At 42.1% G+C, this 13,528-nt stretch overlaps 2 protein-coding genes across 5 annotated transcripts in view; both read left to right on the top strand.

Annotated features, from left to right (window-relative positions):
* Positions 1 to 7,293, top strand: part of LOC109901896 (dynein heavy chain 5, axonemal) — a 58,128-nt gene extending 50,835 nt beyond the window's left edge. Inside the window, exons 64-77 of one of the 3 annotated variants that reach the window (XM_031788302.1) lie at positions 205 to 448; positions 1,072 to 1,186; positions 1,454 to 1,644; positions 1,773 to 1,894; positions 2,537 to 2,686; positions 2,883 to 3,128; positions 4,049 to 4,268; positions 4,475 to 4,680; positions 4,816 to 5,019; positions 5,283 to 5,498; positions 5,852 to 6,064; positions 6,159 to 6,311; positions 6,482 to 6,713; positions 6,890 to 7,293. In XM_031788302.1, coding sequence (XP_031644162.1) covers positions 205 to 448; positions 1,072 to 1,186; positions 1,454 to 1,644; positions 1,773 to 1,894; positions 2,537 to 2,686; positions 2,883 to 3,128; positions 4,049 to 4,268; positions 4,475 to 4,680; positions 4,816 to 5,019; positions 5,283 to 5,498; positions 5,852 to 6,064; positions 6,159 to 6,311; positions 6,482 to 6,713; positions 6,890 to 7,041 — 2,664 coding nt within the window. In that variant the 3' untranslated portion in view covers positions 7,042 to 7,293. Of the gene's footprint in view, positions 1 to 204; positions 449 to 1,071; positions 1,187 to 1,453; positions 1,645 to 1,772; positions 1,895 to 2,536; positions 2,687 to 2,882; positions 3,129 to 3,206; positions 3,233 to 4,048; positions 4,269 to 4,474; positions 4,681 to 4,815; positions 5,020 to 5,282; positions 5,499 to 5,851; positions 6,065 to 6,158; positions 6,312 to 6,481; positions 6,714 to 6,889 lie in introns of those variants that run through there. The other 2 variants (XM_031788303.1, XM_031788305.1) reach the window with 2 other exon arrangements.
* Positions 7,294 to 9,241: 1,948 nt separating this feature from the next.
* Positions 9,242 to 10,580, top strand: riiad1 (regulatory subunit of type II PKA R-subunit domain containing 1). 2 transcript variants are annotated; one of them, XM_031788297.1, is made up of 4 exons: positions 9,242 to 9,440; positions 9,927 to 10,003; positions 10,203 to 10,231; positions 10,335 to 10,580. In XM_031788297.1, the coding sequence occupies exons 1-4, from the start codon at positions 9,360 to 9,362 to the stop codon at positions 10,412 to 10,414; spliced, it is 267 nt and encodes an 88-aa protein (XP_031644157.1). In that variant the 5' UTR covers positions 9,242 to 9,359; the 3' UTR covers positions 10,415 to 10,580. The 2 variants fall into 2 exon arrangements, with proteins under 2 accessions (XP_031644157.1, XP_020332982.1); XM_020477393.2 differs by having other exon boundaries at positions 9,246 to 9,440; positions 10,185 to 10,231.
* The last annotated feature ends 2,948 nt before the right edge of the window (positions 10,581 to 13,528 follow it).

Below are 13,528 nucleotides of genomic sequence, written 5' to 3'. Positions count from 1 at the left end.
ACGCTGAGCTGTAGTCAATGAATAGCATTCTCACATAGATGTTCCTTTTGTCCAGGTGGGAACTCTCCTGTTCTGAGCTGTGTCTGACTGGTGTTTCTGCCTGTTGGAGAAGGAGTATACGGACCTGCTGGAGGATGTGACGGCCAACAAGAACATTATTGTATGTGTCTGAACAGTGCTCTTATCTATCCCTGTTATTTCTAGGAGTTGGAGAAGGAGCGCACAGACCTGCTGGAAGATGTAACGGCCAACAAGAGGAAGATGAAAGAGCTGGAGGACAACCTGCTGTATCGTCTGACCTCTACGCAGGGTTCCCTGGTGGACGACGAGACCCTCATCATCGTCCTGGGCAACACCAAGCGCACCGCCGAGGACGTCACACAGAAACTACAGATCTCAGCTGAGACCGAGATCCAGATCAACACCGCTAGAGAGGAGTACAGACCTGGTGAGTTGGTTGTACTGTGGTTAGGGTAGAGTTATTCTCAGTACAAACCTGGTGAGTTGATTGTACTGTGGTTAGGGTAGAGTTATTCTCAGTACAGACCTGGTGAGTTGGTTGTACTGTGGTTAGGGTAGAGTTATTCTCGGTACAGACCTGGTGAGTTGGTTGTACTGTGGTTAGGGTAGAGTTATTCTCAGTACAGACCTGGTGAGTTGGTTGTACTGTGGTTAGGGTAGAGTTATTCTCAGTACAGACCTGGTGAGTTGGTTGTACTGTGGTTAGGGTAGAGTTATTCTCAGTACAGACCTGGTGAGTTGGTTGTACTGTGGTTAGGGTAGAGTTATTCTAAGTACAGACTTGGTGAGTTCGGGGGGGTGTACTGTACCAGTTTGTTTTAGAGTATGGGTCAAAACATTTTGGGCTCTTTATTGATTGGCTGACCAACCAATCACAGTGCTCTGGTGGACAGCAACAGGCACTAACCACCTTGTGTTGACTGTTCTTCAGGAGCAATCTGTTCCTCACACTTTTCCAGTGGCAAGTTTGTTTGAGCTGGATGTATGATAATATAGAATGAGCGTTGTCTGTTACTCACTGTCAGCCTGTGTGTTATTGTGCTGTTACAGTGGCCACCAGAGGCAGCATCCTGTACTTCCTCATCACTGAGATGTCCATGGTTAACGTCATGTACCAAACGTCACTACGACAGTTCTTGGGAATCTTTGACCTCTCTCTGGCCAGGTACAGTAGTAATACACTTTGTCTCATACTGAATAACATATATTTGTATTTATTCAAATTGTTATTCAAATTGTTGGTCCTCAGATGTGGTTGTCATTTTATGTGACCATTGAATTGAATGAATATGTAATCAACGATTTTTTTGTGCTTTTGCATAGTTGTTTGTGTAGTTGTAGGAGTTGCCTGATTCTTGAAATATAATATCTGAAACCATAGAAACAGTTTTAATATTAACATAATAACCACCACACTATGCCTTCTGAACAGATCAACCAAAAGTCCAATTACCAGCAAGCGAATAGCGAACATAATTGAGCATATGACCTTTGAGGTGCACAAGTACGCAGCCAGGGGTCTGTATGAGGAGCACAAATTCCTGTTTACCCTCCTGCTGACGCTGAAGATCGACATGCAGAGTAACCGCGTAAAACACGCCGAGTTCCTCACCCTCATTAAAGGTGTGAAACAAACTCCGTCCTCCAATTAATTCCACCAATCTGAATGTCCACAGTTACTGAAATGTTGAATAGCAAAATGTTGTTCATTGCTCACAGACCATTGAACATCCTCTGTCTGTCCTATGCAGGAGGTGCCTCTCTGGATCTGAAGGCTTGCCCCCATAAGCCTGCCAAGTGGATCTTAGACATGACTTGGCTCAACCTGGTGGAGCTCAGTAAACTGTGGCAGTTCTCTGATATCCTTGATCAGGTGTGTTCCCCACGCGGTGCTTCCTTACGCTGCTACTTAATGTGTCACACTCTCTAATACCCTCCCTCAATAAGTCTGTTTCATGGCCCCCTCAATAAGTCTGTTTCATGGCCCCCTCAATACGTCTGTTTCATGGCCCCCTCAATTAGTCTGTTTCATGGCCCCCTCAATTAGTCTGTTTCATGGCCCCCTCAATTTTAATTTTACTTGCTATATTGTATTTACTTTGCCATCATGGCCTTTTTTGCCTTTACCTCCCTTCTCACCTCATTTGCTCACATTGTATATAGACTTGTTTATACTGCATTATTGACTGTATGTTTGTTTTTACTCCATGTGTAACTCTGTGTCGTTTTATCTGTCGAACTGCTTTGCTTTATCTTGGCCAGGTCGCAATTGTAAATGAGAACTTGTTCTCAACTTGCCTACCTGGTTAAATAAAGGTAAAATAAATTAAAAAAATAAAAAAATTAGTCTGTTTCATGGCCCCCTCAATTAGTCTGTTTCATGGCCCCCTCACCCCGGTAAACCCCCCTATTCATTGTAGTGCTCCTCTATGATTACAGTGCTCCTTTTACTCCTCTGAGCTCTGTCACATATGGCATTGAACTAGTCATTGTACTGATCTGTGTGTGTGTCCAGATCTGTTGTAATGAGAAGCAGTGGAAGGCATGGTTTGATAAGGAGACCCCTGAGGAGGAGGTGATCCCTAATGCCTATGACCAGAGCCTGGACTGTTTCCACCGCCTGCTGCTCATACGCTCCTGGTGCCCAGACAGGACCATCGCACAGGTACACCGGTAACTCTCATTGAATGATTAAGTAATTAATCAATCAATCCAAGACATAATACTTTATGAAATGTCTTACGCTTTTTGGTATTTTCATCAAAGCTTAGGACTGAGTTTTAGAGTGTATTTCTACTGCATATTTCTTGAATCCAATAGCAGGTGACTTTTTAAATACACCTTGACCTGTTATCCTCCAGGCCCGTAAGTACATCATGGACTCGATGGGAGAGAAGTATGCAGAGGGAGTGATCCTGGACCTAGAGAAGACGTGGGAGGAGTCAGACCCCCGGACCCCACTCATCTGCTTCCTGTCCATGGGCTCAGACCCCACCGACTCCATCATCGTCCTGGGGAAGAGGCTAAAGATAGAGACGCGCTATGTCTCCATGGGCCAGGGACAGGAAGTCCACGCACGCAAGCTGCTCCAGCAGACCATGGCCAACGTGAGTCCTGAACACAGCATTACAGTACACACTCACTGGACTCCTAACAGTCAAGTTATAATTATCCCTTGTCCCCAGGATATTGCGCTTAGTGAAGAAGTCTGGTGAGCGAAACTCATTTATTAGGTATCGGCATTCTGCCATGAATTGTGGTCCATGCCATCTCATTTGTAATCAAATTGGGAATTAAAATAGCGATAGGGATGGAATATGAATTGAAATTGAACCATGGTGTTAATGAAAATGGATGTGATTTTATTTAGACCGTATTAGACTGTATTAAAAATGAAATGGACTAACACCACATGCATCTCCCTCACATTATGATGGAATATGAATTGAAATTGAACCATGGTGTTAATGAAAATGGATGTGATTTTATTTAGACCGTATTAGACTGTATTAAAAATGAAATGGACTAACACCACATGCATCTCCCTCACATTATGATGGAATATGAATTGAAATTGAACCATGGTGTTAATGAAAATGGATGTGATTTTATTTAGACCGTATTAGACTGTATTAAAAATGAAATGGACTAACACCACATGCATCTCCCTCACATTATGATGGAATATGAATTGAAATTGAACCATGGTGTTAATGAAAATGGATGTGATTTTATTTAGACCGTATTAGACTGTATTAAAAATGAAATGGACTAACACCACATGCATCTCCCTCACATTATGATGGAATATGAATTGAAATTGAACCATGGTGTTAATGAAAATGGATGTGATTTTATTTAGACCGTATTAGACTGTATTAAAAATGAAATGGACTAACACCACATGCATCTCCCTCACATTATGAATTTAATTACATAATGACATTAGTAATGAATTACTCTCCCAATATGGACAATTAACTATGTATTTTTTTTCTCACCCATTTTTTTCAAAATGCACACACAGGGTGGCTGGGCCTTGCTCCAGAACTGCCACCTGGGCCTGGACTTCATGGATGAGCTGATGGATACTGTGACAGAGACAGACGCCGTCCATGAGACCTTCCGCCTGTGGATTACTACAGAGGTCCAAAAACACTTCCCCATCACACTGCTGCAGATGTCCAACAAGTTCACTAATGAGCCTCCACAGGGACTGAAGGCAGGGCTGAAGAGGACTTATGGAGGTGGGTCACACCACGGTTCACACATACATACAGGTATCCATGCATGTGTACGCACCTACACAAACAAATACACATATACACCCCCATTTCTTCTGGTTAACCCTAAACAACAACCCTTAACCCTTAATCTAGCTTCATGTCCAAATTCTGGTTCAACCTTAGCCTCAACCACAATCCTAATCCTAGCTTCTTGTTTGTTGCTCCAGGCATTAACCAGGACCTGCTGGATGTCAGTAACATGGTCCAGTGGAGGCCCATGCTGTATGGGGTGGTGTTCCTCCACTCTACGGTACAGGAGAGGCGTAAATACGGCCCCCTGGGCTGGAACATCCCCTACGAGTTCAACCAGGCTGACTTCAACGCCACTGTGCAGTTTGTTCAGAACCACCTGGACGACATGGACATCAAGAAGGTAGGTGCAGAGACGAGAAGCTCCTGCTGTAACTAAGTAAAGCTCTATCTTTACTTCTACTGTTAGTACTGCTACCTGTCTTCCTATGTAAGATGTGTCTGTTCCTGTGTTGATGGTAGTCTGACGTCTCCCCAGGGTGTATCCTGGAATACAGTGCGCTACATGATCGGGGAGATCCAGTATGGCGGTAGGGTGACAGATGACTATGACAAGCGTCTGCTCAACACCTTCGCCAAGGTCTGGTTCAGTGAAAACATGTTTGGACCTGATTTCTATTTCTACAAAGGCTACAGCATTCCCAAGTGTTCCAACGTGGACCAATATCTGACATACATTCAGGTCAGTCCATTTTTCACACTCAGTCTCTCCTGCAGTTTACAGTGCCGTGTAACATAAGATTGAATTAATGTAGTCAGACTGCATGAAGATGTGTGCTGTATACATTATGTTTGGCATTGAGGCATTTGATAACACTTCCTATGAATAACTTGTTCATAATGCATTATAAGCAGGTATCCACAATGCATTACATGTTTTACTGTAGTTTGGTAATGCACAGACATGCGGACTCTAATCCTAATTTATGTATTTTCCCCGTGCAGGGCCTACCGGCTTACGACACACCAGAGGTGTTTGGCCTGCACCCCAATGCTGACATAACGTATCAGAGCAAGCTGGCCAAAGACGTTCTGGACACCATCCTGTCCATTCAGCCTAAGGACAGCTCCAGTGGCGGAGGGGAGACCAGGGAGGCCATTGTGGCCAGGCTGGCTGACGACATGCTGGAGAAACTACCTCCAGACTACGTACCGTTTGAAGTGAGTAGCACTGGTCTGGAGTTAGCTAACCCTAATGGAAATAATCACCCACAATTAATACATTGCTGGCTATTAAAAATATTATTTCCCATAATACCTTGCTGCAGCAAGGTAGATCGTTAAAAAACTCTCACAGGGTGACGGCAAGTCACAATAACCCATGAAATAAAATGTATTTCTGAAATATGCCCCATGGTGCAGTGAAATCCACTTTGATGGTAATATTTTTACTGCAATAGTTTACTTTTTAATGTTTAGAGCTGTGTTATGCATTTGCATTCCAATATGTTAAGAATCAAATCAACATTTATTTAAAGCGTAATTTCACAAGAACATGTTTTCAATATATCTAGGTGAGAGAGAGGCTACAGAAGATGGGTCTGCTCCAGCCCATGAACATCTTCCTGCGTCAGGAGATAGACCGCATGCAGAGGGTCATCGTGCTGGTCAGGAACACGCTGACCGACCTCAAACTGGCCATCGACGGCACCATCATCATGAGTGAGAACCTACGGGACGCGCTGGACTGCATGTATGACGCACGCATCCCCTCACGTTGGAAGAAGGTACGTTTATTACTGCCTCTGAGTACACATTTATTCCGTTTTCTACTTATCTATTCCGTGTTCTATTTTCTACTTCTGTATTCCTGTGTTCTAGGCGTCATGGGCCTCCAGCACTCTAGGGTTCTGGTTTACTGAGTTGCTGGATAGAAACCGTCAGTTCCAGGCGTGGATCTTTGAAGGACGGCCCAACTGTTTCTGGATGACAGGGTTCTTTAACCCACAGGGCTTCCTGACCGCTATGAGACAGGTACAGATGGCACATTCACACATTCTAATGCAATCACAATTGAACATACTTACTGACTTGGCTAGGCCACTGAGGTTATATTTAGAGTTTTCAGACACTACACAGTCATAGTTGATCATGAAGCTACAAAGACAAAGCCAGTCTATGTAACTCTGTTTTTGTGTGTGTAGGAGATCACTCGTGCAAACAAGGGCTGGGCCCTAGACCGTATGGTGCTGTGCAACGAGGTGACCAAGTGGATGAAGGATGACATCACTCAGCCACCCTCTGAGGGGGTGTATGTGTACGGCCTCTATCTGGAGGGGGCCGGCTGGGACAGGAGGAACTGCAAACTCATCGACTCTAAACCCAAAGTGTTGTTTGAGATGATGCCTGTAGTCAGGATGTATGCTGAAAACAATGGTGAGTGCTGTAGTCACTAGTTACTGTAACTTCCTGGTGACTCATTGAACAGTATCTCATTCAGCTGCTTGTTGTTTTCATCTATACATTATATGTTGAATATGTCAGTGAAAAAGAAACTCATGTGATCATCGTGTATAAGTAATGGATGTTTATCGTTGCTGTGGTCATTTCAGGTGTCAAGGATGCCCGGTTATACTCCTGTCCCATATATAAGAAGCCTGTAAGGATGGACCTGAATTACATTGCTGCTGTGGAACTGAGGACTGCTGCACCGCCTGAGTACTGGATACTACGTGGTGTGGCACTGCTGTGTGAAGTCAAATAACCCATTTCTATATTGTATTATATGCCTAAATCTTGAAGAGTTGTGCTTCAGTGGTTAAAGGGGCAATCTTTCAAACTACAACAAAGTTGACACCCTACCACTGTTTTGTTAAACAACTGAAGGATGTGACTGGAGAAATGTAACCACTCTCAAAATGGATGTACCCTTTAAGGATTAAATGAGGGAAGTGTCGTCATTTAGATTATAGTGGTAGGCTTCCGTAATAAAGTTTCACCTAAGTTGCACATACTATCTATACCCCCAATTATTTCATATCTGAACTATTTTGGGTGTGTGTTTACTTATTTATTTTACTTTACTCCTTCTTTTTGTACTCACCATAATATGGTTGTTACTACACTAATAAACAGTTGAAGTCGGAAGTTTACATACACCTTAGCCCAATACATTTAAACTCAGTTTTTCACAATTCCTGACATTTAATCCTCGTAAAAATTCCCTGTCTTAGGTCAGTTAGGATCCCCACTTTATTTTAAGAATGTGAAATGTCAGAATAATAGTAGAGCGAATGATTTATTTCAGCTTTTATTTCTTTCATCACATTCCCAGTGGGTCAGAAGTCTACATACACTCAATTAGTATTTGGTAGCATTGCCTTTAAATTGTTTAACTTGGGTCAAACATTTCGGGTAGCCTTCCACAAGCTTCCCATAATAAGTTGGGTGAATTTTGACCCATTCCTCCTGACAGATCTGGTGTAATTGAGTCAGGTTTGTAGGCTTCCTTGCTCGCACACGCTTTTTCAGTTCTGACCACAAATTTTCTATAGGATTGAGGTCAGGGCTTTGTGATGGCCACTCCAGTACCTTGACTTTGTTGTCCTTAAGCTATTTTACCACAACTTTGGAAGTATGCTTGGGGTCATTGTCCATTTGGAAGACCCATTTGCGACCAAACTTTAACTTCCTGATTGATGTATTGAGATGTTGCTTCAATATATCCACGTAATTTTCCCACCTCATGATGCCATCTATTTTGTGAAGTGCACCAGTCCATCCTGCAGTAAAGCTCCTCCACAACATGATGCACAAATTCCTTATATTAAGTAAATCAGATGGCACCATTTTCTTTTTTTTCTTTTTTCCGGAAAGCCAGTGGCAGACTCCAACACTCAGACATCCTTTACAAACAAAGCATGTGTGTTTAGTGAGTCTGCCAGATCAGAGGCAGTAGGGATGACCAGGGATGTTCGGTTAATAAGTGCGTGAATTTGACTATTTTCCTGTCCTGCTAAACATTCCAAATGTAACGAGTACCTTTGGGTGTCAAGGAAAATATATGGAATAAAAAGTAAGTAATGTACTGCAGTAAAAGGAATCAAAAATATAAATAGTAAAGTAAATTAAGTAGTAATTTAATGTATTTTTACTTTAGTACTTTACACCACTGATAATGAGCCCCTAGGGCTATCAGAAAATTGCTTTGATACCATATCGTGAAGAGGTCTGCCTAACAGTATTTTGCCTAATGAATGTGATGGAAGAATAGACATGGGGACACTTGAAAATGTTCCAGACAATAATTGGCCTAATGAATGTGATGGGGTTCGTGACAAGTAAGTAATGGATAATTACTTACTGTTACAACAAGTGGTCCAGACCTCTTGACAAGGTCGCTATAGGTCACTATTGTTGGGTTAACCCCTTCCTTTTCTATACCAAGTCCCTCATGTGTACACACCTCCCTCCTCTTGAGTGCCCTGCCAACCCTACTTGTCCAAACCATCTCAATACAATTCTAAGATTTTAATCTGTAACCAAATTAAGCATATTAATTCATATTAATGGTTATTTTAAATATTACACTTGACTTGAGTCAAATGTAAGTAAAACTAGAAAAGGTGAATTTTCTGAAGAAAATTTGTGTGCTCTATAGTCTACAATAGTGAATAGGAGCGAACACAAATCTCACACATCAATTATCCATCCATGAGTGTTTTGGTCTCCCTGAATGGACCTGTAGTAGAGACATCTACTCCAGAGGTACTTGCTTAGGTCACAACTGATGAGCTGTTTGAGTAATATGGCAGAACTCTCATGTCCTGTGGCTGGATCCCTCAATACAGGCTCTGAAAAACATTGTCACATTGGCTGCCACCCAGAGCCATAGAGACCTACAAAGATTTCATGGGGGAAAGCAAAGATAAACTCTGTGGGAAAAGTGTTGCTTCTGTTCTACTCAGGCTGTTGCCATAGTAACAGTGGGGCTTGTCAACAAAAGGCGAGGTTTTGATAAAGATATTAACGGTAGCTAGCAAGCAGGCTATCAAAGGAATATTAGCTAGCTGATGAGATCAAATGGCTGATAAACGTGGTTTGGAGAAACTGGACTTTGGTGCATTAAGCATCGAGCAACAACAGCAACTCCGACAATTTAAGGTAAATTAGCTAGCTAACACTTTACTACTGTAGGTAACGTCGTTAGCTTCATGAGTGCTCCTTGGCTTCAACAACATTTAGATAGCTAGTTCTATCGATAAAATTAGGAATTAAAATACAATAGGATTTCTTGTTCTATCACTCACTGCATTTTGCATTCATCCAGCTAATAGTTAGCTAGCAGAAATTCTTTGGTTAAAGATAGGCTCAGCAATGACGAACATTACGTGGGGTAACTTTGAATCTGCTATTGCCATCGGGCTTTTCCCAATATCATGAGCCATGGGAAAGAGTAGAATGGACAGTAAAGTTAATGGACATTCACCTTTATATTTCTACTGGGACAAGCAAAGCCAACAAGGTATATATTAGACATATCTTGGAAGTATGTATTCTGATGCCCCCCCCCCCCTTTTCAGTATTGACAGATTAGAACTGTCCCTCTGTCCTCTGCAGAGCCATTCGCTAATTCAGTATTTTTTATAGATCAATACAAGAATCAACAATGAAAAATATTTGAGAGAGCATCCAGAGACGGAGGCCTTAATAAGCGACTTTTTAAGGTTTGTTAATTACTGGCACTGACTAACGGTATATTTTCAGACATATTATTCTCCATCTCCATTAGGGCTCTCAAGCTCCAGACATCAATAACGAATATAATTCTATTTCATATTTAGCTACAGTAATGAAGTGTAACTGGCCAATTGCTTGGGTACCTGCTTCTTGTTTTGTTTTTTACAGAGATGTATTTCTCAAAAGACCCACAGACATTCGCGAGTATGCAGCAGGTGGGTTCAATCAACAACACAAACTGACAGGTACACCAATATACAGACAGGGACAGTCCTCTACTTAGAGCTACCAATAATTAACATATTTTCTCTCTTTCAGATTACTTCACCGACCCAAACCTTGGTTTGATCATTGGCTCCAAACTGCAGGGCGATCCTGCCGACACAGGCACAGACTGAATCCTTACCTGATTGTTTGGCAGTTCAACTGTTATTGAAGTGTGAAGCTGTAACAGGCCTCTTTCTCTGTGTTCTGTACATCCTCTGTATTGACTAGTTATTTGTTGCAAAGTAACGTGATATAAATATAAAACATGATATAAAGTGGGAATGTACTGGCACGCAGGCAGATGTTCTTACTGAGCATCATTACAACAGGTTAGTTACAGGGCTAAAGGAGGATGTTTATACCCCTGGTTGAGAGGAAAAGATTTCTAGGCCTATAGGGTGGAGTGGACAGCCCCTTTACAGGAGTTCTCAGGGTAAAGTCTAAACGGAATCATTGGGACGTCACAACTCTGACATTACCCTATTGGAAGTTGAAATATAAAACGGTTAAGGTTACAAGGATTCCCGATAGCACTAACCGCTTTCTCAAGCCTCAGAGTTCCCCCTTCTGGTCTCCCGTTTCCGTTAACTCCCCAACTCATCAGATGAAACAAAAAACATTTAAGCAAGATGATAAAATGTGACAGCAGCAATACTGACCACACGGTTTAAATGTTTAATGAATTTAAAATCATCAAGTAACCAACGCATCAGGCTTTGCTGTAAAAACATACATAGCGCAGTAAAAACAGGTCAAATCCATCTCACAAAGATGACATAATCATTCAGAATTCTGTTTGATTCACATTTTAAAATCTGACACGCTACAAAAATAGGCACATCTGGTTTAACAATTAAGTGATTGTATAGAGAAGACCCTGAAATTGTATAAAAACCTAGACCCTGATAATATTGGACATTTCAACAGTAGGCCTACGTAGTACATTCTGTAACCAGCATACTGTGGTAGAGCATGTGAATAGAGCTTTTAAATCCTGAGCGAACAGGCACAAATCATCAATGTTTAGACACATCAATGTTAAAAGGTAACAGAGATTTCCTTTTTATATATACACAAGATCGTCAGTAACTTACATTGTTTGATATTTGTTCAGGCAATTGATTGCCCCTCTCTTATGGCTTGTATTGGGCTCCGGGAATCCAGAATTGTATCTTAGACACAGATCTAGGATCAGATTGAATAATGTAAAATCTTAAACATAATCCTTAGGGAGTAAAACACACAACTGACCTTCTACCAGTGTCTATAGGCAACATCATCCTACTTCCTTTAGCTCAGAGTAGTGTACTACTACCAGTCTCCTGACCCCAGAGCCCATCTACATTACACAGTATGATGGAGCTATCAATACACACTGATCTGATCCAAGGTCAGTATTGCATTATCCCCTAATGGTAATGGTTAGGATTCAAAGAGGGTAAGCTGGCCCTGGATCTGTGCCTATTAAACAATCTCACACACATACTGTACTTTAACCACAACATGCAAAGGAGTTTCAACCAACCGCGATACAAGTTAGTGTTGTTTTATGTTGCGTCTGACTTGCACAGCATTTTAACATTAAAGCGGATCCCCCTTTAAAAAACATGATTCCCGTTATTAGAACCCAATACACAACAGTAGGCCTACGTAGTACATTCTGTAACCAACACACTGTGGTAGAGCATGCTCACTTTAGTACACAATGTAAACTTCTAGATTGGAGACACTGATTGAACGGCAATGACTACAACCACCACACACTGCAGCCATCCCACAGACACACACATCCAGTGTCCGATGTTCTTCACGTACAAACAAGTTTAGTCCCACACATACTTCCAATGTCTCCTGTCTTCACACAAACATGGCCTGGGACACAAAGCTGTCTCCACGAGATGTTCCAGTGGCAGGGGGGTGGTCCTCCTCTTTGTCATGGTAATCATTGGCCTTGTACTGGTTGGGGGCGTACAGGGGCGGGACTTCGTTCACCATGGGTTCATCCCAGCCAGAGGGGGTGCCAGCGTAGCGCAACTCCTCCGCATCACGATTGTATTCATCATCACTGTATGCATCCAAGTCCTGGTGGGAAAGATAACCATATAAAATAATCTAAAAATAAGGCGAACCAATGCAGTCTTCATAGTATTCTAGTGACCCTTGCATTAGCGAACAAACTGACAGAGCAACTCCCTTTGAGAGTCTTGACCCCAGGTCTTCTAGCCAATGGACAAACTTGCTAACCACTGCTCCAATAGGGTTAAATCACGGGAGGAAATTGCAACTAGCTTACTAGCTTACCAAGGCAATGGTTTCTACAGTATTAAAAACACATGTTTCCATCTATAGCATGTTCAGTATATCAGCTTCTATCCACATAGCAGCCCTCCACACCCTTCAGTTTCCTACACGTTCTCATGTTTGTGTTCTGGTAAATAGGGCAATCATGTTGAGTAACTGATGAATTAATGATCATAAGTAGATGTTAAATTATTGATTTCTTTTTGTTTCATGAATCCTTTACCAGGATGTATTATAAATGATGTAGATAATAAACAAAGAGTTGGGTTGAGGCACTTTATAAGCCAAAGCTACAGAGCTTAATGTATACTGATAGGAAATCACAGGCCAGGTGGAAGCAATATCAAGGAGGCCAGCTGGGAATTTGCTTTCAACCATCCAGGTCTATTTATGTCTGAAGATTGAGAAAACAATTCAGGAGAGAAGGACTATTGAGAGATGCACCCCATGTATGGCTGTGTTCTTACCGTGCTGGGCTCGGCATCCTGCGGAGCGTAGTACAGGTGGTCCACGGATCCATCCTTGCTCTCCACAGGGTCTCGACTGGTGTTCAGCTGCAGATGCACGCACACACACACACACACACAGGATTATTCTCATCCTCATAAAACCTATTTCAGATGGACACTTTCATAATCTACATAATCTTTTAACAATGTTGATTAAAAAAAACATGTGGTATTGTAAAATACAAATTGAGGGGCCATGTAGAGATATATAAACATCTCCCATCACAGCAAGTCTAAAAGTTATGGCTGGCCAGCATCCCTCACCCTATCAGTAGAGCTGCTGATGGTGGTGGTCTGCTGCTTGTTAGGGGGAGGGGGCTTGTACTTGGGTGGACCACTGAGAAAGGAGGGAATCAAAACAAACAGTAAGGATGATCACTTAGTATGAGTGACAGTTACAAACTCACTCTCCATTGTGCTGGTTGCTTTTTTTGC

The sequence above is a fragment of the Oncorhynchus kisutch genome, linkage group LG2 (assembly GCF_002021735.2).
Source record: "Oncorhynchus kisutch isolate 150728-3 linkage group LG2, Okis_V2, whole genome shotgun sequence".
Lineage (NCBI taxonomy): Eukaryota > Metazoa > Chordata > Actinopteri > Salmoniformes > Salmonidae > Oncorhynchus > Oncorhynchus kisutch.
The sequence above is the reverse complement of the archived record's forward strand: the minus strand, read 5'-3'. Positions and strand labels throughout refer to the sequence as shown.

Coding starts and splice junctions, on each gene's coding strand:
- riiad1 (XM_020477393.2), top strand. CDS start 9,360: ATGGCTGATAAACGTGGTTTGGAGAAACTGGACTTTGGTGCATTAAGC. Junction 9,441..9,926: donor AGCAACTCCGACAATTTAAG/GTAAATTAGCTA, acceptor TATTTTTTATAG/ATCAATACAAGAATCAACAA. Junction 10,004..10,184: donor TTAATAAGCGACTTTTTAAG/GTTTGTTAATTA, acceptor TGTTTTTTACAG/AGATGTATTTCTCAAAAGAC.